This window comes from Chlorocebus sabaeus, chromosome 16 (assembly GCF_047675955.1).
Source record: "Chlorocebus sabaeus isolate Y175 chromosome 16, mChlSab1.0.hap1, whole genome shotgun sequence".
NCBI lineage: Eukaryota > Metazoa > Chordata > Mammalia > Primates > Cercopithecidae > Chlorocebus > Chlorocebus sabaeus.
The window spans coordinates 6,293,517-6,321,225 of NC_132919.1; the positions used below are offsets into that span (position 1 = coordinate 6,293,517).

General features: G+C 54.9%; 1 protein-coding gene across 1 annotated transcript in view; it reads right to left on the reverse strand.

Moving 5' to 3' along the window:
• PITPNM3 (PITPNM family member 3) overlaps positions 1 to 27,709 on the reverse strand; it is a 106,439-nt gene that overhangs the window by 7,836 nt on the left and 70,894 nt on the right. The window contains exons 5-18 of the mRNA XM_008010041.3: positions 25,306 to 25,382; positions 24,613 to 24,848; positions 19,597 to 19,786; positions 19,039 to 19,161; positions 18,096 to 18,280; positions 15,482 to 15,654; positions 13,703 to 13,873; positions 12,230 to 12,424; positions 11,330 to 11,478; positions 9,292 to 9,408; positions 5,724 to 5,840; positions 5,238 to 5,386; positions 4,800 to 4,949; positions 2,508 to 2,691 (exon numbers count right to left, since the gene is read on the reverse strand). Of these exons, the coding sequence (XP_008008232.3) occupies positions 2,508 to 2,691; positions 4,800 to 4,949; positions 5,238 to 5,386; positions 5,724 to 5,840; positions 9,292 to 9,408; positions 11,330 to 11,478; positions 12,230 to 12,424; positions 13,703 to 13,873; positions 15,482 to 15,654; positions 18,096 to 18,280; positions 19,039 to 19,161; positions 19,597 to 19,786; positions 24,613 to 24,848; positions 25,306 to 25,382 (2,216 nt within the window). The remainder of the gene's footprint in view (positions 1 to 2,507; positions 2,692 to 4,799; positions 4,950 to 5,237; positions 5,387 to 5,723; positions 5,841 to 9,291; positions 9,409 to 11,329; positions 11,479 to 12,229; positions 12,425 to 13,702; positions 13,874 to 15,481; positions 15,655 to 18,095; positions 18,281 to 19,038; positions 19,162 to 19,596; positions 19,787 to 24,612; positions 24,849 to 25,305; positions 25,383 to 27,709) is intronic.

A 27,709-nucleotide genomic window follows, 5' to 3' on the forward strand; every position in this document is an offset into this window, starting at 1 on the left:
CTGCTCACTGAGAGCTGCTGAAGAAACACAGAGCCACGCAGCTGTCACCCTCCATCTTCTTCCTGTCCTTCCCTGAGCCCTACCCTGTCCTGCAGGTGGCTGCCTTCGATGCTGGACCAAGGAGAGGGCTTCCTCAGCCCGCTGCCCCTCACCTCAGTGGTTGGTGTATCCCCAGCTGGCTCAGAGGGTGGAGCAGCGCCTCTTCGTCTGGCCCTTCCACCTCCTCATTCACCTGAGATCACTCCTATAACTGGGATCCTCTAGCTCAGGGGACCCTGCCTGGCTGCCTCATGACCCTCCCAGCTGACACCCACCTTCTCTGCTCCTCTCCCTACTACTTTTGCCCCCTTATCCTTCCAAATTGTCTTTTCCTCACAAGGTCATCTGGTGGCCAATCTTTGTCTAGTGGACAGTTCTCAGCATCCCACACCCTTGGCAAGAGGGGCACTAGCTCCTTGAAGCCCTCTCCTCCCAATAACTGTAGCCTCTCTCTCCTAGCCCTCCTCCCCCTCACTCTCCTCCTGGTTCCTCAGCCGCTCCTTGTGCTGCTCTCAGAGGCCCAGCACAGCCTTTTCTCATGCTTCGCCTCCCTTCTCGTGGCTCCACTGATCCGTCCTCTGCGTCTGCTTCCCAGTCTCCACCTGCAGCCCAGACCTACCCTAAGCCATATCAGGTCCCATGGCCGTATCAGCCTTGACGTGTCCACAGCTGAGCTCATCTCCCTCCAGCCTGGTCCTCCTCTCGTGTCCCCTCTCATTCACTCACTCATTCATTGATTAATTCTACCAACATTTATCGAGTCCCTATCACGCAGCATCATCGCCCCCAAACCAGAAGCTATATTGGTGAGCAGAACGGACAGGCTCTGCCTCCATGGAGACCTTGGTCAGGTGTGTAGCACCTGGATCCCTCCTGGTCACCCAGCACGGGCAACTTAGAACTCCTCGCTCTCTGCGTCCAGCCATCCCTGAGTCCTGACTATTCCACCTCCTAATCCTGTCCATGCTTTTCTCTCCATCCCGTGCTCATCATCGCCTGGATTATGGTCTTCCTGTGTTTTGCTTGGGCGACAGCCCCCTCACTGGCCTCCCTGCCTCTGGTTTCTCCTGCCAGTCTGTTCTCCAATGGGATCTTTGTACACGCCAAGTTAGACAGGACCACTTCCCTGCTTTAAACTCTTCCGTGGCTCTCCATGACCCTCAGCAGAGAATTTGTGATCTTGGCCTGGTTTCCAATGTTTTCAAGATCTGCCAAGTTTGGGCCCCTGATGACCTCTGAGGGCTCAGCTCCCACTTGCCCTGGGTCTAACCCTGCCTGCACTTACCCCAAGCCTGGATGCCCGCAGCTCTGAGAACGTCCCAAGCTCTCTCCTGCCTCCATGCCTTTGCACATGCCGTTTCACTGTCTACCTGACAAACTCATGCTTCAAGACTCAGCTCAAAAGTTACCACCCTCCTAGCAGCCTTCCCTGCCCTCCCTGGACAAACTGAAGTCCTTTCTCCTCTGTTTACTAAAAGAGCCTTTTTCAACCACACACCACTAGTTATCAATTGACATGTCCTTCCTCCTCTAGATCAGGGATTTGCAGACTTTTTCTTTGAAAGACCAGATAGTAACGATCTCAGGCTTCGCACTGTGTCACCACTACTCAATTCTGCTGTTGTACTGCAAAAGCAATCATAGACAATATGTACACAGATGAGCTTGGCTGTGTTCCAATCAAACGTTTTTGATTTAGAGACATTGAAATTCATGTAATTTTCATGTCATGAAGTATCATTCCTTTGATTATTCTCTCCATCCATTTGAAAGTGTAAAAACCATCCTTAGCTGACCAGTCACAACAAGACAGGCTGTGGGCTGGGTTTGGTCATTATATGTTAATGCCTGCTCTGCTCTAGGTCAGGGATTCTTGATTTATTTTTCTGTGCATCAGAATCCCCTGGAGGGCTTGTGAAAAGGTTCCTGAGCCCCTCCCCAGAGTTTCTGATTGAGTAGGTCTAAGAGGGTGGGGGGCGAGGCAGGGCAGAGAATTTGCACTTCTCCTGAGTTCCCTGGTGCTGCTAATGGGAACCACAGCTTTGGTCACGGAAAGCACATCCGGGTCACGGAAAGCACATCTGGGTCACGGAAAGCACATCCTCTGCCCCCCTGGTTCTGTTTGTCTCTGTGCAGCCCCAACAAGCACAGAGTAAGGAACAATCGCCATTTAAATGTCTACTGGATGAATGGCCAGATGTAGAGACAAGAGTCAGGAGATCAAGGACGAAAGTCTGACTCAGATCTAGGGCAAGTCGCTGCAGCCTCACCTTTCTCCTCTGTAAATGACGAGACTAATAACCTACCTCACAGGGCTGCTAGAGGACCCACCAGATCCACAGGAATGGGATTTGTAGACTGCACATCATGAGGCCTCACCCCGGGGGAGGGAGGCGGGGAGTGGTGAAGAGGAGGGTTGGGCTCTCAAGTTGTGGAGGCCCCGCCCCTGCCCCGAGCTGGCCACTCACCTCCTGCATGAGGTTGCGCAGGAAGATGGCCTTCTGCCGCAGCGGGTCGTGCACCAGCCCGTCCGAGAAGAAGATCATGCCCTGTGGGAAGTTGTGCTGGGACAGCCACGACACCACCCGCTGCTTCTGCATGTCCGGCCGCCCCGTGATGTAAAGGATCATGTAGCCCAGGTCCTGCCAGTGCCTGGCGAGACGGCATTAGAAGGGTCCAGCCCTGCCCAGTGCAGACCACCTGATGCCCAGAAGCCTGCCCTGACCATAGCTGCCCTCCTGAGACGTCAGAGGGACGAGTCTGAGGCGTGCTAGGGAGAACAAGGGGGATCCCGAATCCCCTCTCCCGGTTGAGCCCTGGACATCTCCCCTGGATGGCCTCCAGGTGCTGCAGGCCCACATCCAAACTCATCTCCTCACCCCTGACCCCTCTGCTCACAGCCGCTTCAGAGCCAGAGATAGGCGCCTTTCATTCCCCCCTGTTCCCTGTGCCTCCCTCCCTCCTCCTCCAGGAAGAAAGCCTTTCCGTTTCACCAGGCCAGACTCTTTACACCGCCATCCCCCAGCCCTCTCACTTAAGCCCTGCTTCTCATCCTTAGCCCAGGCCGCATCTCTCTCCTGGGCCATTACAAAAGCCTCCTGGTCGGCCTCTTTCCCTGCACCCCCGCTCCTACCCATATCTAACCTGAGCCCTGTAACCCTGGGCAGATTACTCAACCCTCCCCAACCTCCCAGGGTTTCAGTTTCCCCCTCTGTAAAACGGGCATAATAATATGAACTACCCCATAAGGTTGTCCTAAAGATGAAAGGAATTAATCCCAAACATGCGTAGCAAGGTGGTGTGCTTGGTGTGGCTGGCTTTATTATCATCCTCCACAGTGTTTTCATGGTGATTTCTGTACACCACAAATCTAACCCCACCACTCCTTTGCCCAACAGCATCTCCAGCTCCCCAGCACCCTGAGGTAGAGCCTCAAGGCCTCTCTCTGCCTCTGTGGCCATGTCCCTGCTCTGCCCTTGCATATGGGATCCCCCCAGCCCACCCAGAGCTGCTTTGCGGCCGCTGGACAAGCCCTGGGCTTTTCTGCTACATAGCTCTCCCCTAGACAGCTCTCATGGCTCCATCTCCTGATATTCACATCTTCCATCTTTCAAGACCCCCCTTCCTCCAGGAAGCCTTCCCTGCTTCCCGGGCAGAATCAGCCTCTTTCCTCTGTGCTCTCACAGCACAGGGGGATAGCTCTCTTGGCTGACTTCATGCAGAATCCTGGATGCAAGATGTCAGATAAGCCCAGACCTGGTTGGGCACCTATATGGCACCTGCCACCAGAACAGGCTAACAGAGATGGGGAGTTCTAAACCTGGGTGATGGTCTGAGGGATCTGGGGATGCTTTACACTAATGCAGGGGTACAGGGGTCACCTCAGGGATTCTGGTTAGTTCTGATGTGGGGCCCAGTGATATGTTTACGAAAAGGGGAGTTTCTGATGACTGTCGAGGTTTGGTCAGCACCATGTGGCCCCTGGAGCCCATGGAAGGCAGTGGGAGGACCATGGACCCCCAGAGAGGAAGGACCACAGCCTCCCCTTTCCTGCAGTGGGAGGGGGACCGTGATGCTGGAGGGATTTGTTATAAGGGCAACAAACGACCTAGCCCTACAAGGGGAAGGTTAGCCCCCTGAAATGGGCTTGAGCCTGACTAGGCCTGTTCCTACGGAGCTGCTGGGCATCTCGAGGGCAGCAGTCTCCCGGGAGCCCAGGAGCCAGGCCCGTCTTCTCTCCCCAAAGCCATCACTGTTACTGGGGTGAGGCAGGGCAGTCTCCAGCCCCCAAGAACTTCCAGTGCCTGGCATCTGTCCTACTCTTGAGGTTCTGATCACTTGGAGTCCTGGGTTACACTTTCTCATGCCTGTGACTCATTTTCCCCACCAGACCCTGAGTTTCCTCCAACTTAAGAGCTCACTCTGCATCAGTGCCCAGCACACAGCCTGGCCACAGTGGGCCTCAGAAAGGGATGGATTCGTGCATGAGTGGAGGGAGGGAGGCAGGGAGAGAAGGAAGGAGGGAGAGAGGGAGGGAGGGAGAGAGGAAGAAACAGACAATCTGAGGTCTAGAAAGCAGGAGAAATTTTCCCAGGGACACTCAATAAATTACTATTGGAGGTAAAGCCAGGGCTTCCCAGCTTGCAGCCCCAGAGACCAGTAGAATTCCTGGAGCAAATCAGAAAAACAACATATTTCCCCCAGGGCTGCTGGCTCCTGCCCCCTAGGGAGACATACCCCTCGTGGAAGGTGGCACTCACCGGACAACGTCCACTGCACCCGGCCGGACCTTGGGGTCGCTTCCCATGATAGACACGCTGGCCGCAAAGGACCCGTCAATGCTGAACACGACGCACTCCATGCCCCGGGGCAACACCGTGAGGTAGCTCATGGCACAGGTCTGGTCGCCCCTGAAAGAAACCTGCCTGTGGTCAGCCGTGAGGTCAGGGTCAGACGTTAGCCGGAAGCCAGAGGTCAGCCTGTAGCTGCAGTCAGAGCTCAGTCTGGGTCAAGGTCAGAGAGCACCTGGGTGGCATCTCCTGATGCCACGGCTGGTGACCTCTCCCATCCACTTCTGTCCATGCAGACAGAGATGGGGGCCCAAAAAGAACCCCGAGGACCCCAAATTCTAGACAGGCCTGGCTGGAAGGGCCATGGAAATGAGAGAAACCCCCCTGAGAATGGCCCCTGGGTCTTACCTGACGACCATCTTCACAGGATAGACGCCGACCCCCAGGCGCCGGGGCCGCGGCACGTTGTATGTGATTCGACCGCTACTGTTGGTGATCTCCGTGTCCAGGTGTACCCAGCGGCCTGAGGATGGCTCTGCCATTACCAGGATGTCCACCTGTGGCAGTGAAGGGGGTCAGGGGATTCCCTGAAGGCTGAGGGGCTACAGGCTTGGCAGAGGGGCTGGGCAAGGGAAATTTGGGCTGAGGTCCCTGCCTGACATTCCCTGGCTCCTGCCACCCTGGCTCCTCATTCATCCTCGGATACTCTGAGCCCATCCTTTCCTCCTTGCTCGCCCTTCCCGGCCCGCCCAAGCAGGTGAGTGACTCCTGGCCCTGTGCTTCCACCCCAGGTAACTCGGCCCTCCTGGCACCCTCACCCCACACGCCATGTGGTTCCACGAGGCACCTGGTGCAGGTGGACTGGCTGAGGAGGGGAGGCCTAGCCCCGGGTACCTTCTCTCCAGTCAGAGCCACCATGTCGAGGGGACCGTACATGAACCGCCCCACCAGGACCTGGGGGCCATCTTCAGCAGCAATCACATCGTTGGCCCGGTGATTAGCCGTGACATTCTGGAAGGACAGAAAGAAGCTGGCTCAGTCCTTGCAAGGGAGGCTCAACCTTCCTTTATCATTGCAGTGTGCCTCAGACTGGCTGGAGGCATATCAGCCTGCTGAATCATGTCTCCCTACTAACTTCTGCTAGAGTTTCAGAGACGTGTTCCCAGGGAACGTGGGAGAAAAACGGACCGTGAGTCTCCCACACGCTGTCTGACATGAGTCCTCCAAAGGCGCACAGGGCTTCCTGCCATTGTACGTTCTCTGCTTTTGTTTGTTTGTTTGTTTTGTTTTGTGTTTTTGAGACGGAGTTTTGCTCTTGTCGCCCAGGCTGGAGTGCCATGGTGCGATCTCGGCTCACCGCAACCTCCGCCTCCCGGGTTCAAGCAATTCTCCTGCCTCAGCCTCCCGAGTAGCTGAGATTACAGGCGTGTGCCTCCACGCCTGACTAATTTCATATTTTTAATAGAGACAGGGTTTCTCCATGTTGATCAGGCTGGTCTCGAACTCCCGACCTCAGGTGATCTGCCTGCCTTGGCCTCCCACAGTGCTGGGATTATCCTCCCACAGTGCTAGGATTATAGGTGTGAGCCACTGTGCCTGGCCTGTTCTCTGCTTTTGACTCTGCTTGGCCCTGAGGGGACAACTGGCCTCACAGCCTGTCCTTCTCTTCTAGATCCCTGAGCTGGAAACTGGCTTTCTTTGGTTCTTTCTTCTACATCACGGCGCACATCCAACGGATATGTACTATCTTTTTTTTTTTTTTTAAAGATAAAATTTCAAATGCACAAGCATAGAGAGAGAAAGAAGAGTGTAACAAAGCCTCGTATTCCCGACACCTGCTCCACCACTTAGCAATGAACTCATGGCCATCCTGGTTTCATTCTTCCCTTGCCCAATTCCCCAGCCTTGGCCCCAGCCTCGCCGGGATTATCCTGGAGCAATCCTGGATGCTGCATCATTTTATCTGTGACTGTCTCAACCTCCCTATTCTTCTTCACTTCTGGTTTCAGTTCATTCTGCAGCCTGTGTTGGCCCCGACCAGCCCCCACTCCCAGCCTGGCCTCCAAGACCCTAGTCTCTCAATCTAGTGACCATTCCTTTACTGTGTTGGCCACATTATCATCTATCCCACAACGACATCGCCTGGATGCTGCTAACAGCTTCCTAATGGAGCTCCTTACTCAAAGGCAGTCCCTGCAACAGATCCTCTGTCTTTATAAAGCACAGATCTATTAACACCCTCCCGGGCTCCCCAGTGCCCTCTGGGTAGAGTCCAGATCCTGAGCTTAGCTTTCCAAGCCTTGCCTGAATGACCTCTTCAGTCTGTCTCCTGCTGCTCCCCATCCACACCTTCTGGTCCTTTCTGCCAAGCTCTGCAGCAGCCTCCAGACCTTCGCTCACACCGCCGCCCTGCCCCCCACACTGGCTCTAGGTGCCATCCCTGGCCCTCTTCCCCCACATTCCAGCCCATTCGCTGTGACTAGACTCTGCGTCATCATCGCCAAGAAACACTCCTCGGACTCCTCAAAGACATGTTCTCAACCTCCTTTCGATTCCCACGCATTTTAATTCAATCCAACAAATATCTGCAGACACCTCATGTGCACGGGGTCCCTGAGATAAACTGGAGACACTCAGCCAGGTAGGGGACGCAGGCCGCCTTACAGGTGCACTGACAGGGGACAGGGAGCAGCTGGTTCATGATTATAAGCACCTGAAAAGATCTGGCGTCACTAGTCATTAGGCAAATGCAATCAAAACCACAATGAAATACCCCGTCATACCCACCAGAATGACTAGAATCAAACAGACAGATAATAACAGGGGTTGCTGAAGATGCGGAGAAATCAGAATCCTCATATATTGCCAGTGGGAATGTGAAATGGTACAGTGACTGTGGAAAACAGTCTGGCAGTTCGCTATACGATTAAACATAGAGTTACCATCTGATCCAGAAATTGCACTTCTAGGCATATACGCGAGAGAAATGAAAACATAGGAGAAATGAAAGACACAAAAACTTATACACGGACGTTCCTAGAAGCATTATTCATAGCAGCCAAAAGGTGAAAACACCAGCGTGGCCAACATGGCGAAACCCCGTCTATACTAAAAATACAAAAAATAAAAAATAAAAATTAGCCGGACGTGGTGGTGAACACCTGTAATCCCAGCTACTCAGGAGGCTGAGGCAGAAGAATCACTTGAACCCGGGAGGGGAGGTTACAGTAAGTTGAGATTGCACCATTGCACTCCATCCAGCCTGGGCAACAGAGCAAGACTCCGTCTCAAAAACAAAACAAAACAAAAACAAAAACAAAAGCAAACAAACAAAAACCAAACAGGTGAAAACAACCCAAATGTCCATCAGGCAGTGAATGGATAAGCAAAACACAGCATCTCCATACAACGGGATATTATTCAGCCTCAGAAAGGAATTTCTGACACAGCGACCACGTGGATGAGCCTTGAAGACAGTGTGCTCAGTGAAACAGTCAGACACAAATGGTCACATATTACATCATTTCATTGAAATGAAATGTCCAGAATAGGCAAATCTGCAGGCACAGAAAGTCAGTGACTGAGTGCCTGGGGCAAGTGAGGGAGTGTCAGCTAAAGGGTACAGAGCTTCTTTTTGGAGGTTATGAAAAAGCTCTAAAACTGACCATGGTAATTGTTGCACACATCTGTGACTATACTAAAATCCACTGAATTGTACTATCTAAATGGGTAAATGATAGGATATGTGGATTTTATCTCAATAAATATGTTTACCGAAAAAGAGTTGGTTCATGAAGGATTGATCTCCTTCTACCTTTTAGGACTGTTCTTGGGGTCCATGTCTGGCCTTTTCACCAGACTGGAGGTACCTACCATAGCAATGGTTGTGTCTGTACAACCCTATGGTCCACTCTCTACCAGAATGACTGAGATAGAGTAGGCACTGATGATCGTTTGCTGAGTGAATAAATAAACGTATATACCTCAAACTCCTATTCATCCTTCAATACCCCACAGAGGAGCCTCTTCAGAGAATCCCTGAATGATTTGCCCTGACAATCCTTTCCATAATTGTCTTAATCTGTGCCTTCCTCTGTCAAATATCACACCAGGCCATACGCAATGGTAACTGAGACTGAGATCCAGGACTCTTTCTGATTCAAGTCCACATCTACTGTAGCCTGGCATATAGCAATTGCCCCATAACTGGTATCTCCTCACCAACCCTAGTGTCTTGGACCCCTGCCCTGAGGGCTCCTGTGGAACCAGGCCTTGGGGAAGCAAATCACACCGCTTGCAGCTGCAGCGCCTAGGCCTCATCTGAGTGTGAGCCCTAGCCTGTCTGGGTGCTGAGCTCCCAAGCCGAAGTGCTTACCTGCCATGCGGACGCCCCAACCCCCAGGCCAGCCCCACCTCCCAGAGGACGCAGTCCCAGCCGCATGCGAACTGAGCATGCACGCACCCTCAGCTTGACCTGAGTCCGCTTACGAAGCCACTTCTCCCGAGGGTTGGCGGGGCTCAGCGCTGCGGGGTCCAGGCGGGCACTCTCCTTGATGTTCACGCTCTCGTAGCGCATCACCTGGCCAAGAGCCGAGCAAAGCCCCGGTCAGGTCTTCTGGCTCCTCTGCTTCCCTCCCAGGGTGTCAGCGCTCACCAGCTTGTGGCCAGCTGAGCCCTGCCCCTGCCACCCCACAACCTCACAGCCTGGAACCGTCAGGAGGCTGCAGACCCCAGAACCTGTGTCCCTGCATTCGTGTCCTGACAGCTGGGGCCAGAGCAGTCGCCCCGTTGTCTCTCTTCCTGAAAGAAATCTCTGCCCCCCTGTGCCCAAACCTGGCAGCCACCTCTATCTGTCCCCACTCTCTGCCCTCCCTCTGTTATAACAGGTGGCCCTTCCTTAAGGCCGGCTCGAGTCCTGATCCCAGCCCCTCCTCGCTTCTTGAGGACATTGCTCCAGCCATGCTCCCCTGTCAATTCCGCAGCGCTGATTAGACTCCCTCTGCTAGATCGCTCTCCTTAGCATTCAAATACGCACAATATTGCCCATCTTAAAAAAATACTCTCTTGGACTCCTCATGCCTCTCCAGTGACCGCCACATTCCTGCTGTCCTTCACAGCAGCACTCACAGAGGGCTTAGCCCATACACTGTCAACCCCTTCCTCACCTGATCCCTCCTCCACCCACTCCAGTCAGGCTTCTTCTCAATCATTATACGGAAGCCATTCTTGCCAAGGCCCCAGTGACTCCCACCCCACCTATCTCCGGGGTCCTCTCCCTGCACTCTCTGGGTGCTCCAACCTCACGGATGTCCTCTTCTCTCCTTCAGTGGCTTCTCCTCCTCTCCCTGGGGGAGCTCCGGGACTCATCTCGGAACTGCCCTCTCTGTAGGAGCTCCCTTGGTCTGGCACCCATCACCAGTTTTAAATGCCATCCAAGCTCTGATGACACCCATAGTTTTCTCTGGAATCTTGATGTCTTCTCTAAGTTCCAGACTCCTCTACTCCCCTTCCATCCCAGCACCTCAGAGGCATCTCACACTTCACATATTCAGACCAGTGGTGGATGTGCCACGTGGGGCACAGGTTTGGGCTGGAGCACCCTGGCCTGGGTGCCACCGGCGGGGGACCCACTTCCAGCCTAGCACACTCTCTCCCACCCCCAAGAACCTACACACAAAACTCACTTTCCTCCGCCCCCTGCCCAGCCCTGCTCTTCCCCGCGTGCAGGAAATGGTACCACCTTAGTCACTCAAGTGAGAAACAGGACGTACTGGGCTCCCCTCTTTCTCCTACAACGCGGTCATCCGCAAGCGCTCGCACTGTAACGCAAATCGTGCCACTCTGTGGAAATCCTGCCTTCACTCCCTGTCCTAGTCCAAGCCTCCTCTCTAAGCTGGACCCCTGCAATGGCCTCACAACAGGCCTCATGGCTCCTCTCCTGCCCTGAAAACAGCAACTTCAGCCTCAGGGTTGCCTTCAAAACACACAAGCCTGTTGCTACTTTTCCCTTGCTCATAGCCCTGTAACAGCTTCCCATTGAACCCAATATAAAACCATACCCCCGATCTTGGCCATCGCGGTTGTTCATGAACGTCATGACCCCTACCAGCTCCCCAGACTCCCTCCCAACCAGGCTGTCCTTCAGGCACCGGCCTTTCTGCTATACCTTCTGTTCTGCAGACGAGACCACTGAGACCCAGTGAGGAGTGGGAACTGACTACTCCAGTCTCCAAGTTGAAACACTGGGACATTCTCCTATGTCGTTTATATTTAATTTTCGAGAATGTACCATCAGTCACCCAGGAGCCAATGTCTTTATGAAGCCCATTCTCTGGTCATGTCACTCCCCACTTACGTAGGTGCTCCAGTGCCTTCCCCATGCTCTTAGGATCAAGGCCAAAAGCTGAACAGGGTCTGCAAGAACAGCCTCCTCTCCAGCTGGAGAAGGGCGGTACCCCCTCACGGTGGCTGTGGGCAGGCCCGCGACTGCGCAGTGGTACCTGTCTCAGGATGAAGGCCACCACGTCCGTGGACTCCCAGTAGCTGGCGTGGAAGAGGTGGGGCAGGGCCACGGTGGGGAAGGCCGTGAGGACATCAGGGCAGTACAGGGCGTAGTCGATCCTCTTGCTCCCCCACCACTTGGCTGTGACTGTGGGTCGGAGAGGAAGGTGAGGGTGTGTGGCCGGCCCAGGGCCTCCCTCGAGGGGCAGTGGGGTCTCCCATTGCCCAGACCAGTGGTGGATGCGTCGCGTGGGGCACAAGTTTAGGCTGGCGCACCCTGGCCTGAAGGAGGCCTGGGGAATGCGCTGCTCTTCCTCTTTCCTTCTCAAAACCCACCAGCCCTCTGCTAAGATGTACGCACCAAGCCTGTGCCCAGGAAGGAGGGCCAGACCCACAGAGACGTCCACAGTCTCACCCAGGGCTGCCGCTCAGTGGCAGTTCCCAGTGGGCTCTGCCTAAAGTCGGGGTGAAGACTATGTCTGGAGGGTTCAGGACTTCCTTAATGGTCAGAGGTCAGAGCCCTGCCCAGGTTCAGAGGTCAGGGCTCTGTTTGAGGTCAAAGCTCAGACCCTGTCAGGAATAAGGGGTCACTGCTCTCTTCAAGGTCAGAGCTCTGATTTGAGGCAGGGTCAGCGTTCAGGGCTCTGTCCAGGGTCAGAGGTCAAGGTTCCTCCAAGGTCAGAGCTCAGTCTGGGGCCAGAGTGAGGATGTGGACCGATGCCAGGTCTCCACCAGCAGACGCCCGGCTCTCTAAAGGCAGAAGCAGCCCCCAGGACTTCCTTCACCCTCTCCCCACCCAAGGACCTGCCCTCAGCAGCTCTAGCAGTGACCCAGCAACCACCCAGAGGAAGGTTCCCCTCCCACGAATCCAGGCAGGGCCCCAAAAGGACCTCACTCACTGCGGGAGGCACCCACGGGTGCCACGCTGTCCGAGGACTCCGAGCTTTCGCTGTGGGAGCTGCCCTCGCTCATCCTCCGTCCTGGGCGCTGGAACCTCAAGGCCTGGCGGGGCGAGGCAGGGGCGTCCAGAAGTGGCGGGCTGTCCCGGGAGCCGCCCTCCAGGAAGAGGGGGCTGTGCGTGTGTAGGGCGTCAGCTGGAGGGGGAGTTTCAAGGTCAGGCTGAGTCATGTGTCTTCAGCAGAGCTGCCCACTCAGTGCCAGCCCTGTGCTAGGTGGGAGGCTGGGCACTTGGAAGAGCCAGCCCTGGCCCTGCTCACTTGCCAGCCCAGCAGGCACCTGCCCCTCTCACTGTGCCCACCCCACCAGCCCCCTGGGCCTGAAGGGACCCCATTGCCACACATCGCCGCATTTACCTCCCTGCAGCTGTGAGTTACGCAGAGTCCCAGCCATCACCTCTGCCCCCAGTAAAGCTGCAGAGGGAGCCTCTGGGACATTGCCCCAAAAGCACCAGCTGAGGTCCCAGGAGTGACTCACAGCCATGTTCTCTCTTATCCAACTCCTCCCCTGCACCACAAAGGATTGAGGCTGCCTCTGGAAGGGAACGGGGACTCCTGCCTGGGAGCTAGGATAGCCTCAGGGCAGGGGGGGAGTCCCCTGACCAAAGAGGGACCCGTGGGGGAGAGGGGTTTCCAGCCTAGCTGACCTAGTGGAGCTCCAGGAAGGCAGGGATTTGGAAACAAAGGCTCCATTGAATTAGGGGTGAGGAAGGGATGGTTTTTAATCCTGAATCAGCCCCAAGCACAGCTCCCCCATCCCTGACATAAACCTGAGCAGGCTTAGGCTAAACGTCCTCAAGTAGGGCGTGGAGCCAAGGCTCCGATTTCTAAGCTGCTGACTGTCCATTACAGGCCTCTCATCGATGACACCCTCAATTCATGCCCGGATCACCCCACTTGACCCTGGAGGCCACTGGCTCTTCGCCAAACCCTCACTCCTTCTGTTCTCCCCACCTAGAAGATCTCAGTCCTCATCCTCTAGCTCTTCTCCACCTGTCCAAATGCACCTCCCCTGTCTGGACCCCAATCAAAGGCCACCTCTTCCATCAAGCCCACCAGGATGGCACACTTTCTGCCCTACCCCTCCAGAGTCCAGGCTGGGCACTCACAAATAGCTTAGAGCACGGATCCCTGGACCTGCCATCAGGTCTGAAAGCTCAAGTGTTACACCAGCCCTGGCCACAGTAGTGTGTCCAGGAGCCTGCTGGGGGACAGAGCCTGGGTCTCTGAGCCCCAATATGCCTCAGACGGAGCAGGTGCTTAGCACAGGTGGGCGACTCTGAAGACAGGGGAGTCAGCTAACGTTCTGTTCTCACAGCCCCTGCTCAGGTGAGCTCACTGAGAGCTTGGAGGGGCTGAACGGGCTGGGGCCCCACCTCCAGTTCAGCACACTCTCTCCCATCCCCAAGAACCTACCGAGGAGGAGGGACTGCCCATCGCCCAGTGGGAACCTCTGGTAGCGAGGCACGCTGACAGGCGGCACCAGGTGGAACTTAGGCTCCAGCAGTGGCTCAAGCCGTGAGGCAGAGGGGTCTGCGCAGTGGAAGAAGCTGTAGACCTGGCTGCAGGCAGGACGCACCTGGAAGCCTGGGGTGAGTGGGAAGACAGAGGGAAGCCCCTTTCTAGTACCTGCTCCCTGGACCCTAGGAGGCTCCCTGGAGTGTAGCCTGGAGTAGCCTACTCCCCTCTCAAGAGCCTCCCCGGGCTCCCTGCTCCCCACGGGAACAAAGCCGTTACGTTGTTTGTCTCCCCACCCAGGAGTGCAGTGATAGGTACTCAGCACCGCAGCCGTGGGGCACAGCTGCCCTTCCTCAATCAGGCTCGCAGCTTTCCTTTCTCTGTGCCTTTGCTCAAACCATCCCTTCTCCTTGCGGGCCTTCCCTCCACCATTTCCATGGGGCAACTCCTTTAGATTCTTCCGGTTTTCACTCAGTTACCACCTGACCTAGGAAGCCAGCCCAGGTTCCTTCAGGCAGGTCAGCTGCCCCTTCCGCAGGCCTCACGGCTGTAAGCACTCCGTTCCCAGGCCTGCTGCCACCGAGTTCCAGGTTTGCCAGAGTTGGTGGAACAAGTCTCTCGCTGACCAGCAGGTGTCTCCACTGAGGCCTCCACTTCATCGGCGGGCCTCCCTGTCCTTCTAGAACAGGGACTGGACCCTTCAGCATCCCGGGAGCCCGAGGGTTCACTAGTGACATTGAGGGCAGCCATGGAGTTCTGCCTCCACGCCTCCATTTCTACCAGAACCCTTCCCACTTTATCTGTTCCATATCGTAGTTCGTCAGTAAACTCTGGCCAAAAGCATGGATCTGTGGATACTCAAGGTGCCCTGCAGCCTCAGATGGTCTGTGCTTCAGTCCTTAAGAGTCACGGCTACCCTCCCCACCCCCATGCCCGCTGGTGCCAATCAGCTGGTGTGTACATTTTTAGAGGAGCAGGAAAAGGCACTCAAGGTTGCAGGTATTAGCTTAGCCGGGCGTGGTGGCTCACACCTGTAATCCCAGCAATTTGGGAGGCCGAGGCGGGCGGATCACTTGAGGTCAGGAGTTCGAGACCAGCCTGGCCAACATGGTGAAACTCCGTCTCTACCAAAAATACAAAAATTAGCCAGGCGTCATGGTGGGCGCCTGTAATCCCAGCTACTCGGGAGGCTGAGGCAGGAAAATTGCTTTAACCCAGGAGGCAGAGGTTGCAGTGAGCTGAGATCACGCTGCTGCGCTCCAGCCTGGGCAATAGAGTGAGACCCCGTCTCAAAAATAATAAAAGGTTGCAGGTATTGCGTAGAGCAAAGGCACTTGAGGTGGGCTTGGGGCCATGCGGGGGTGGGTGGTGAGACCAACCTGGCAGTCGTGTCTGCCTCAGTACAGGAGAAGGAGACGGGGGGAGGCAAGAGGGTGAATATTCTGTCTTCTCTTCCCCATAGGGTATGACCACTGGACAATGGGGCCACAAAGAGCCAGGGGCACTTGATGTGGAGAGTGAAATCCATCTGAAGCTGCCTCACCTTCGTCCTGTGGTCCTGTGTCGGGAGGGAAGCGGCTCCTCTCTCCCTCCACCCTCTCTCCTCTCTTTCCACCTATCCCAACTCTGTGACCCTCCTGTCCCCATCCCCGACTCCACTCCCCTCATTCCGAGGCCCTGACACGGTGGCCCCAGTGACACACGGGCACCTCAGGCCCCCGCCCACACCATCCCTACCGTCCAGCCCAGGCAGCACCGTCCTCCGCATGGCCAGGACCAGGCCCAGTGGCGAGCCAAAGAGGAAGAAGTCGGACACATCGAAGTCAAAGCGGCCCAGGCTGACCTCGGGGAGCTGTGGCCCCGCCGCCGCCGGGGTCTCAGACTCATCCTTTAGCACGCTGGAGTGGATGCTGTGGAGGGAGGAGGATGCAGAGCAGGGCAGGTCAGGGAAGGACTGAGAATGCGGGAGTGTTCACTCAGCAGCACAGCCTGAATTCTGAGCACGGAGTGCCCAACCCTCCATCTCTGGGACGGGGCTGAGAGTCCACCTACTGCACACCACCCACAGTCAGCAATGGCCACCAAGGCCTGGCTGATATTTGACTAGAAAAGGAATCAACAAACTTTTTCTGCAAAGGGCAAGACAGTCAGTATTTCAGACTTCGTGAACCGTGTGGTCTCCATTGCATCTAGTTAACTCTGCCGTTGCAGCACGAACGCGCCCTTGGACAGTGATTAAATATGCATGGCTTGGATCCAATAAAATGTTACTTACAAAAACAGGATGAGCACCTGGGGCGCCCGAGCATCCTACACACCGGCAGGCCTGCCTCATCACGCTGGCTTTGTGATGGCCACGCTGAGGAGTCCTGCACTGTGTATCAGACAAGCCCGGCCTGCCCAGCACCCAGCTGGCTAACGTCAGTTCTGTTCTGCTGGCATCAGGGCTTTCATCCTAACTCCCGTTCCAGGCAACCCGCAGACACAGATGCAAACAGCTTGGTCTCCCCACCCCCAGCCCCAGCCCACAGAGGAAGTACAGCTTAAGGAGAAAAATGTGAGACACACAGAATTCCAACCATTTCCAACCCAGGTGCCCACTGCCGCGGGAAGAATCCGAGTTACGTTCAGCCACAGACCCAGAGTAGGGCACTGAGAATCAGAAGGAAACCTGGGCACCTTCGTTACCTTCCAGCCAGCGTTAGCTACAGCTTAAAGTGAATCGATTAACTGAATGCAAAGCAACTAAACTACTTGAGTTAGAGGAGAACAAACTTTAGAAAGAGCCATTGAAATCGTGTGGACAAGGGCCCTACCCTCGGGAGTGAGCGAGTCAGCAAAGTTGAATCCTCAGTCCCCACACTCCCTCCTGCCTCTCGCAGTGTGAGCATCTCAGAGTGAGACGATGACTCTGATGTTTAACAATACATATTTCATGTACAGCGTGGTCCCTAAACACACGCCAACTACTTAATTGCCAGAGAAACCACCATCTGTCCCTACACCAGAGGGGAAAGCTGGCTGTGTCAGACCAGCTCCTGGAAGCCTCCGACTTCTCGTCACTCTCCCAATTTGGGGCTCTCCTAAAGGATTTTTCAAGGATGAACCAGGAATGTTGAGATTTTTTTCACCTTGCAAGCCTCAGTAGAAGGTAGCTGCTTTTCTGAAGGATCATCTGTCAGCAGAGCTTTAAACATTCAGAGATTTCAATGGGCAGAGCCTTTGAACTCTTCCTCCAGGAGTCCATCCAAATATAATCACCCTAATATACACGCTAATGTTTACGCACAAAGATGTTCACTGTAGGGCTATTTATACTGCTAAGGAATTGGAAATAGCCAAAATGCCTAATTATAGGGATTAAGTAAACTGATCTCCATTCACTCGATATTATATTGCCATTAAGAATATTTATCAAGTATTTTTAATTATATCAGGAAAAGATCACAATGTAAAGGGTTTTTTGTTTTTTGTTTTTTTTTTTAAGTAAAACGATCTTAAAAGCATGTAGAAGGAAAGAGTCTCAATGTTAACAGTGAGACGATTGGCTTCCTCTGGGTGGTGAGATGATATATTTTCCAAATGTTGTAATGACCTCAAGATACCACTTGGGTAAGGAGGAAGGAGAAAGAAAGGAAGAAGAGTGCTGAGGCACAAAGGAAAAAGAAAGAGGCTTTCCTTCCAATTGGGGTCCAAATTCAATTAATTTGTAAGCTGAATTAATGTGCAGATAATGTGTTTAGCCCATGTTGATGAACACGTCTCTTCTAGAAAGTTAAAGGGTAGACAGTTCTGTAGAGGAACCTGCCTGGTCCACAAACAAAAGTGTGTTGGATTAGAAAGCACTGAACGTGGGATAGGGAGACCAGAATGATGATCCCAGTTCTTCCGTTACTGGCTGCGTGACCCCTGCTTGGCCCTCTCTTTCCCTGTGAGAAATAACAACGCACACCTGGGGTGACTCACAAAAGATAGTCACAGCCGTTATTCCACCAGGTTCTTAAAACCATGCAGTGAAGCAGGCTGGGCAGCATTTATCTTTTTGCAGAAGAAAAGCCGAGGCTCAGAAAAAGACGACTGTTCCCAGTCTCTCTGCAAGTCCGAGCAAGGCAGGGACAGGGACCAGGTTCCAGAGTCTCAGTACAGGGCCAACGACGAGTGGCCTCAGTCCCTCAGTGCAGGGCGGACGGCCAGTGGCCTCGGTCCCAGCATTTCAATGCTTATCTATGGGCCCCCACGGAAGGGCCTGGGACATATGACTGGTCACAGCCCTCCCAGTTGACTCTGAGCCAAGGTCTTCTTGCTTCTGGGTGCTTTGACAGAAAGCAAGCAGGGGACAGGGAGGGGCTACCTTGAGAGGAAGGCATGATGCTGGGTGATGGCCTCGCAGTCATAGGTGGAGGAGTCGCTCTGTTTCCGTGGCAACGGCCTCTTGGGCTCCTCATCCTCCAACCCACTGGAGATGTCAATGTTGCTTTTGCTGAGACGCTTGCTGCTGGCCAGGCTGCAATCTTCCTCCACCGCAACTGGGGTGTCCTTTGGGACCGAACAGGGGACAGGAGAGAAAAGGACTGTTGTCACAGGAGACTCTAGGGCCCTGTCTCCTCCCCTCAAGCACAAACCAATCCCTTCATCCTAAGATGTGAGGGGCTACCCTTCTTCCAAAAGACACAGGAAGCCACGTCATAATCATGGTAGGATTTTAGGCACAGGCTCCCTCCCGCATCCACAGGATTGACATTCCCACTGGGACGCTGGATGGCTGTCGGAGGAGCCAAATCCAGCTCTCCGGGCCTCAGTTTCCACACCTGTCATAATAATCCCCTGCTACTCTTATGGGATTAGGAATACACTTCTTCTTTTTCTTTTTTTTTTTCTCTTTTTTGAAACAGAGTCTCCCTCTGTCACCCAGGCTGGAGTACAGTGGTACGATCTTGGCTCACTGCAAACTCCGCCTCCTGGGTTTAAGTGATTCTCGTGCCTCAGCCTCCCGAGTAGCTGGGATTACAGGCGTGCACCACCACACCCGGCTAATTTTTGTATTTAGTAGAGATGGGATTTCACCACGTTGGCCAGGCTAGTCTCAAACTCCTGACCTCAAGTGATCTGCCCAACTCGGCCTCCCAAAGTGCTGGGATTACAGGCATGAGCCACTGCGCCCAGCCGGATTATGATACACTTCTTTGTAACTTGGATGTCATGATGCCAACGTGAAGAACCAGCACTGTCTCCCCGAGGGGCGGGCCCTGCTCCTGTGGGCACAGCCCTCCCGCAGTCCTGCCCCCCAGCCGTACCTGGGTGCTGCTGATGCTCCCCTTCCGGCTGCTGCTGGCAGGGCTGTCCCCTGAGGGCCCCGCACTGTAGCAGATGGCATCGAAGGCCAGGAGGCCCCCCACACAGTCCCCGATGAGACATACCTGGAAGAGATGCAGCTGGGACTGCAGGCCTGCCCATTGCTGACCCCTCAGCCCCACACCCGGCCAGAGCAGTGCTGCCTCCTCACAGGAGAATGAGAACTCGTTCTTGGGAGGCATTGAGAGAGCCCGACTGGCAAACTGGGGGGTCAGGGTTGACGTCGGCCCAGGTCAGCCCAGGGACGGGGAGTAGGCTACTCTCAGGGGTCGGACCTGGGCTGGAGAGCAGCATGGGCTCAGAATCAGAACTCAGACTGTTGGCCTCCATTTTTCCATCTGTAAAATGAGGGCAAACTCAGAGATCTCAAAAGCCGACTTTGAGCTCAGAGGCTGATTCGAGAACAGCCTGGCCTTGGTCCTTTCAGTAGATTCCAGCCTCTCTCCCAGGCAGGGGCCGGAACAGGGGAGGGGAGAGGAGGGGAGGGCGGGCTGTCCTACCTGCCCACTGAAGCCGATCCCATCGGAGGACTTCAGGAACTCTCTGTAGACCTGGTTGGCTCGCTCGATGACGGTGGCGACAGCGTCCTGGTACTGCGGGGAGGAGATGGCCAACAGGGGAAGGGCGGCCAGAGGGACGTGGTCCTGGCTGCTGCTGAGGCAGCCCTCATCGTGGCTGTAGGGGTTCAGGCTGCAGACAGGGGGCCCAAGGTGAGCCCAGCCAGGATCGGGTAGGTAGGCAGGTTTGGGGCTGAGAATCAGGCAGAAGAGAGCACACACTGGCCCGGAATTGGGCTCCCGGGACCCTTCAGGAAGACCCAAGCGGGAGCCTGGTGACACAGAACACAGGCAGTGTGGGGACGAAAGGGGAAGAGGATTCAAGCCTACACTGACTCCCTGTGTGTCCTTCCTGTGTTGGCCATGGGTGTGGGTCCTGGGGTCCCTGTGACTGTGGTCTCTATTGCCCTATTCTGCATGGCCCCAAAGGACACCCCAATCACAAAGGAAGAAGTCAACTGAAGAGTCAGCTAGTGTGGAACATATCATCATGGCAGACTTCCTGGAGGAGGTGGGGCTTGAACTAGGCCTCATGGAAGGCTTTGAAGAAGCTGGGAAAGGAGGAGACAGGGCATGCCAGGCTTGGGGTTCACATGTTGGCCACAGCTTGGAGCTGGGCACACGGCTACAGACATGATGTGTTCATTGTGTCACTGGGAGAAGATCAGAGCTTTCATCAGCTTTGCAGAAAGATCTGTGACCCCAGAGGGGGCTGAGAGCCTGCCCAACAGTGTCCAGTCAGCAGATTGTCCAGACTTTGCATTGGTGCCCTCAACTCCCTACCTTCCTACTAGGAAATGCCTCCCTCTCTGGGCAGCTCAGACTCACTTGAGACCAGTGCCTCTGAGTCACCTGCCCCTGCCTCTGCCCCAACTTCTGCTTCTGTTCCCTGGGGCTTCCGACCCAGGTGCACTGTTAGACCTGGCTGGTTAGGAAGGACCATATTGGGAGGCTGGGAACTCTCCACCCCTGTCCAGAGCCTGCCCTTCCCCCTTAGCCCAAGCTCAGGCTGATGGAGCCCAATGCAGATCCCACTGGCACTCGACAGAATCTGGGGCAGGTGACAGGGCTCGAGCACTCTCAGCAGGTGGCAGAGTCCTCGTGGTGTACAAGGTTGGCCCTGTCAGCCATTCCTCATCTCCAAAGAACACAAATTAGAGGAAACAGGCCTCGATTGCAGCGGAGAGATTTTAATTAGCTGAGAAAGAGCTCCCTCCCAGCCGTGATTACGGGGTGATGAATGGCCCTGGCAAGGAGCTGCCTGGGGGAGAACTAAGCTCCCTCCTGCCGGCCCCACGAATGGCTGGGCCATCCATCTTCCTGGAGATAGAGGTGACCCAGCTCTGGAGGTCAGATGTCCTGGGGACAGGTAGAGGGGTTCCTGAGATGGATGATGAACTTGCACAGTGAAGTCCTGGACTGGCAGAGTGACAAGGGAACATGCTATGCCACCAGCTAGGCAGTGACCAGGTGTCAGAGATGCAGATTCCGGGGCACCTCCCTCCTGAATCAGCCACTGCCCGGGGGAGGCCTGGACATCTCGCAGTTTAACAAGAATCACACCAGGGATTTGGGCAATTAGCCAGTTTGTGGAATTACGGACCTAATCTCCTTCCTTCCTCCCAACTCTGATGGAGATCTGCCCGCAATTCCTGGTGGTGTCCAAGGAATGCAGATAAATCAGAGTCTCTGACTTTCCCCCTATCCAGAGGGGGAAAGGAAGGCCCAGGGAAGGGAAGAGGCTTGCCCATGCTCTCTCCTGACCAGCTGGAAGCTCCAGGGCAGGGGACTCTGGCCCTCCCTGCACTGAGCCCTCCTCAGAGCCACATCTGGCTGAGAACAGTGGCCCCCATTCTCCTGGGGAACCAGGGGTGCAGTGTGCCCCACAAACCTGGCACCCTGCTAGGGGCCTCTTCCCACCTTCCCCAGCTCCGGAGCCCCAGGGTATGAGGGCCCCGCCTGAGGGTTGGGCTCTGCAGCGGCTCCAAGTCTCTGGCAGGGTCCTGTGAGGGGGAGAGGCAGAATGGAGGTGCAGAGGCCTCCCTCCTGCCCCCGACTGCAAGTTCCCAGCTGCCAGCCCCAGCGATCTACCACATAACTATAGGATTTGGCCCTGCAGGCATTTGGGCCACTTTTTACACATATGACTGCTGAGAATCCAGGTATCCACCCGGCCCCAGGCTTCTACCTTTAGCTAGTTCAACCAGACAGGTAGACGGGGAGCACTGCAGTCCCCAGGGCCTGGAGCAGTGGGTGGAGCTCCCAGAGGGCCCATACCCTGGAGGTCCCCTCAGTTTGTCCCCCACAGGTACCAGGGCCCACAGTGGGCAAGGAGGGCAAGGATATGGCAGCGTCAGCAGTGAGCAAACTACCCGGCGCTCAGCCAGCCCTTCTGTGCACACATCCTTCCCTCCTTTCTCCCCACCAGCTGGGTTCGCTACTGCGAGCTGGAAGTCTCCCTCCCCAGCCCACTCTCCACCTGCAGAGAGAGCCCCTCTTCCAGCCAGGAGGAAGATGACGTGAGTGACAGCTAGCATCCCCGAGGCTGGCATCCCCATGGTTAGCATCTCCGAGGCTGGCATCCGCATGGCTAGTATCCCTGAGGCTAGCATCGCATCTCCAAGGCTGGCATCCCCATGGCTAGATCCCCACAGCAAGTATCCCCAAGGCTGGCATGCCCATGGCTGGATCTCTAAGGCTGGCATCCCTATGGCTAGTATCCCCAAGCTTGGCATCCCCATAGCTAGTATCCCCGAGGCTAGTATCCCCATGGCTAGATCCCCACAGCTGGCATCCCCAAGGTTAGCATCCCCAAGGCTGGCATCCCCAAGGTTAGCATCCCCAAGGCTGGCATCCCCATAGCTAGTATCCCCGAGGCTAGTATCCCCATGGCTGGATCCCTACAGCCGGCATCCCTAAGGCTGGCATCCCCATGGCTAGTATTCCCAAGACTAGTATCCCCAAGGCTGGCATCCCCATGGCTGGATCTCTAAGGCTGGCATCCCCATGGCTGGATCTCTAAGGCTGGCATCCCTATGGCTAGTATCCCCAAGCTTGGCATCCTCAAGGCTAGTATCCCCGAGGCTAGTATCCCCATGGCTGGATCCCCACAGCTGGCATCCCTAAGGTTGGCATCCCCAAGGCTGGCATCCCCAAGACTGGCATCCCTAGGTGCTTTCTACGTTTTGGACACTGTGTTGAGTGCTTCACACACATTAGCACACAGACTCTTCACAGCCACCCTGAGAGGTTATTTACTAAGGCTACCTTCATTGTATAGATTAGGAAACTGAGATAAGGAGAGGTTCAACACGTTCCCCTGATCACACAGCCAGGATTCAGATCCATGCAGCCTGAGAGCCCACACACTTAGCCATGGTATGCAAACCCAAAAGTCACTCCTCCAGGAAGTCCTCTCTGGCCTTTCTCGGAGAGCCCACAGTGCCCTGTTCCTCCTTCATCACAGCACTGTGATATCATGAGGTAGACAGATAGATCGGATAGATAGATAGATAGATAGATAGATAGATAGATAGATAGACAGACAGACAGACAGATAGAGATAATGGATGGATGGATAGATGGATGGATAGAGTGATGAGGATGGATGGATAGACGGATGGATGGATGGATGGATGAATACCTAGATAAATAGAATAGAAGAGAGAGAGCGAGAGAGAGAGAGACGATAGATAGGTTTGTCCAAAGTTCCTGGCTCCTGTAGCCGTTGTTATAATGTTGGGGCATTTAGGCCTTGGAAAACAGAATCAATCTCTCTCTGTCTCTCTCTCTGACATTCTCCTGCCCTCCTTTAATTCTCTCCCCAGGCAGGAACTTTCCCCCACCTTTCTGTCTTGGAGTTGGCTGTGAAGAAATTCTCTGACCTCCCTTGTCGGATTGAGGTCATGAGACCCTCGTTTCAGAAGGGGTCCTGCCCCATACCGAGGAGGAAGGAATGCTGTGGAGAGGCCAAGAAGCATCTGAGCAGACAGGCCCTCTGGGTTTCCCCACTCGGTCTGAATGTCAGACCCTTTTTGTCCAACCACATACCTACGTTGTCAATCATGCCTGGCCAATGACACCTCCATTCAGGAGACAAAAGGACAGGAGAGCTTCCGGAGAGCTGAACGTGTGGAGGTTTCTAGAGGCCGGCACACCTAGGGAAGCTCCACGCCCCTTCTCTCATACCTCACCTTATGCCTCTCTTCATCTGTATCCTTTCTAATAAACCAGTAAATGTGATTCAGCATTTTCCTAAGTTCTGTGAGGCCATCTAGCAATTAATTGAACCCGGTGACAGGGTTGCGAGAACCCCAGCCGGAAGCTGCGCTGTCAGCAGTGCAGGTAAAACAAACTGGGGCACAGTATCGGTGTCGGAAGTTTGGGGCAGTCTTGTGGGACCAAGCTCTCACTCCGTGGATCTGATGCTATCTGCAGGTAGACAGTGGCAGAATTGAATTGCAGGGCACCCAGCTGGTGCCCACAACAGAACTGACTGCTTGCTGTGTACAGAAACAGCCCCTCACATGTGGCCCCGGAAGTCTCCTGTGTTGACCGTTACGGTGTGAGAGCAAAGGAGAAACACCATTCGTGTTTTTCAGATTCCTACTTGGCTGCAACTGTGTGGCCGAGTTTGACTCCTGTCTCCATGGGCTGGGCCACCCTGGGGGAAACTGCTCAACCTCTCGACACTCAGTGTCTTTATCTGGGCCAAACAGAGCAGGCTTGCTGAACACAGGAAGTGGCTCAAGATTTCACAGGACCCCAGCACACCCAGGCCCAGGCGGAGGACTCTTCCCAACACCTTCCACCAGGGATGCTGTGTTTCATCAGGAACTGACATCCTGGAGAGTCCCTGCAGGTACCCACCTGCCCATGGGGTCCGTGTTGTGGAGGAAGCCCCTCCACGTAGTCCCCCCACTAACCCCAACCAGTCCAAACAAGCAGAAATGGACTCACTGAGAGACGAGCGAGAAAGCCTCAGAGCAGATGGCAGGACAGGGGACGAACTTGATGAGGATGTGGCCCAGGGCAGCAGGGAAGTGGGCTCGTGTGACCTTCTCCAGCACGGAGCTGAAGGTGTGGATGTCGGCTGCCTTGCAGGACGGGTCCCCGGCGCCCGTGTCCAGGATGTTTCCCCCATGCAGGACCAGCAGGAGGACATGCGTCTTGCAGGAGCGCTGCGGGCAGCCTTCCTGAGAGCCAAGGCGGTTGGGATAGAGAGAGAGAAAGGCAGCTGGGGTAGGGGGAGGCACACAGGGACACACACACACAGGGACACACACGCGCATGCCCACACACACGAGGAGACTGAGGCCAGAGAAGCAGGCACTATGTCCACCCTGTCTTAACTGCAATCTGAGGAGTAGTCTCAGCTCGAATACCCCCCGCTGTGTGACAGAACCTCGGGGGCATTCAGAGTGAGGGAAGGACAGGGGCTGCCAGGAGGGATGGCAGGGCAGGAAGCGTCCCAAGAGACGCTTCCTGTTCATACGGGAACCCAAAGCCCAGGGAAGGACACGGACCCACCCAGGGTCACACAGCAAGTCAGATGAAGAGCTGGAAGAAAATGAGGCCGCCTAGTATCCAAGGGCTCTTCCTAAAATCCTGGCCTCCGAGGCGGGCCCAGACACCCTCCGAAACCCAGCCCACCTCACTGTCTTCGTGGATCTCGATGCTTCCCTGGGCCGGGAACCTCTGTCTTCTCAAGGAAACCCGGTACAGTTCTCCTGCAGAGGGAAAGGAGAGCTCAGCATCCTCAGGTGATCAGACACTCCCTGGGCCCAGCTGGCCCTAAAGGTGAGGCCTTGGCTTACATCATAGGTGAGCTCAAGTTAGTTAGAGTCTGGAGCTAGGAAGAGTCACCCCATCCAGGCCCTGCCTCTGAGGCCAACACAACATGAAACCCTTTCTCCTCACAAGGAAAGGGAGGGTGGCAGAGTGAGGCCATCGCGGATGGTGCTCCTGAAAGGAAGGGCTTCCTCGAAAGGAACTAGCCTGCGTTTCTCCACCACAGACAGCAGCAAGGCTGAGTGCCGCCTGAGGACTTCCACTGCCAGTTATGGACGGCGATTTGAGCCAAGCCTCCCGCTGAGAACAACTCGAATTGCTGGTGTGACGGCAAATTGTATGCACCCTCTCTTGACGGGGCTGAGAGGTGCCCAGAGAGCTGGTAAAACACACTCTCTGGGTCTATCCGTGAGGTGTTTGGGGAAGAGGTTGGCATTTGAAGCAGTGAACGAAGGCGGTCTGCCCTGCCAAGGCGGGTGGGCACCGTGCAGTCCGTGAGGGTCTGAGTAGAACAAAGAGGTGCAGGGAGGGAGGGTTCACTCTTCTCAAGCTCAGACCTTCCATCTCCGGCCTCACACATCAGCACATCCACTTCTCTGGCCTTGGGACTTGAACTGGGATTCATACCATTGTCTCGCCTGGTTCTCCGGCCTTTGGGCTTAGGCTGGAACTACACCACAGGCTTTCCTGAGCCTCCCAACTTCCAGACTGCAGATCAGGGAACCTCTCAGCCTCCATCATCACAAGGGCCAGTCCCTCATAATAAGTCTCTTTTTTATTTTTCTTTCTTTCTTTCTTTCTTTTTTTTGACGGAGTTTCACTCTTGTTGCCCAGGCTGGAGTGCAATGGTGCAATCTCAGGTCACCGCAACCTCCGCCTCCCAGGTTCAATCGATTCTCCTGCCTCAGCCTCCCGAGTAGCTGGGATTACAGGTATGCGCCACCACACCTGGCTAATTTTGTATTTTTAGAAGAGACGGGGTTTCTCCATGTTGGTCAGGCTGGTCTCAAACTCCTGACCTCAAGTGATCTGCCCGCCTCGGCCTCCCAAAAGGCTGGGATTACAGGCACGAGCCACCGCGCCTGGCCAATAAGTCTCTTTTTATACATCTGTGTATATATCCTTTCAGTTGGTTTCTCTAGAGAACCCTAATACAGCTGGATAAATACTTTTAAAATATATGTGTATATGTGTGTGTGTGTATATATATATTTTTATGTGTATATATATGTATATATATATTTGAAGTTATCAGAGAGATAATAGAGCCTTGAATTACGGGACCACTTTCTAGGGAAGGTAGACGCCCAGAGAGGTAAGGTCAGCATTTGAAACACTCTTGGTACCCCCCATGAGTTTTAGGGTAAAGCTGGCCTTTGCCAGAAATCTCTCCCTGCTCCTCTCAGCAGCCTGGGCTCAACACCTCCTCCTTCAAGAAGTCCTTCTTCGCTCCCAGCCCTCCCTGAGCCTCATTTCCCTAACACAGAATTCAGTAAACCACAGCCATGGACCCAATCTGCCCCACTGCCTGTTTTTTGTGAATAAAGTTTTATGGGAACACACTCAGGCTCCTTCATTTACAGATTGTCTATGGCAGGCGGCTTTTGTGCCATAGGAGAGGAGCGGTCACAGCAGACACCTTACAGCTTACAAAGCTGGAAATATTTATTATCTGGCCCTTTCCAGAAATGCTTGTCAACCCCTGACCTAACACCTACACCCCTGAATGTCATGACATTGGACTCCTGGGTGGAGACACTTCAAAGCATCCAACGGCCACCCCCCAACCCCCACCCAAATGACACCTGCCGCTCTGAGGACTCCTTCCTGCCACGAGGCTGCCTTCAGCTCCTCTCCTTCCTCTCCCGTGAGATGGATGCTACCTCCCGTGTGTGGCTAAAACCTACAGCCAAGCCGAACCACCTGTTTGTCTTCAGGGAGGAGGAACTGGCTCATCTCTCTCTTAAAGTCGCAGGTTCTAGATGAAGATGGTCCTTGCCTTCTTCACACCCCCCGCACCCCCACCACAGCCTGCTGCTCCCCTCTAGGAGTCACGTCTGGGGAGGGTCCTTCCGGGGGCTTTGTGGGCAACGCTAGGCACCCTGTCAACATCCCCTCACCACGACCAGCCCCAGGGGAGGGTACCTCTACAAGGAACTGCACATGAGAAGCTTTTCTCAGCAGGGGAAGAGCATTTCTGAAATATTCGGTCTTCCCAGACACAATCCCAGTCAAAGGGTAACTGCTTTATGAGCTCCGAGCTGCC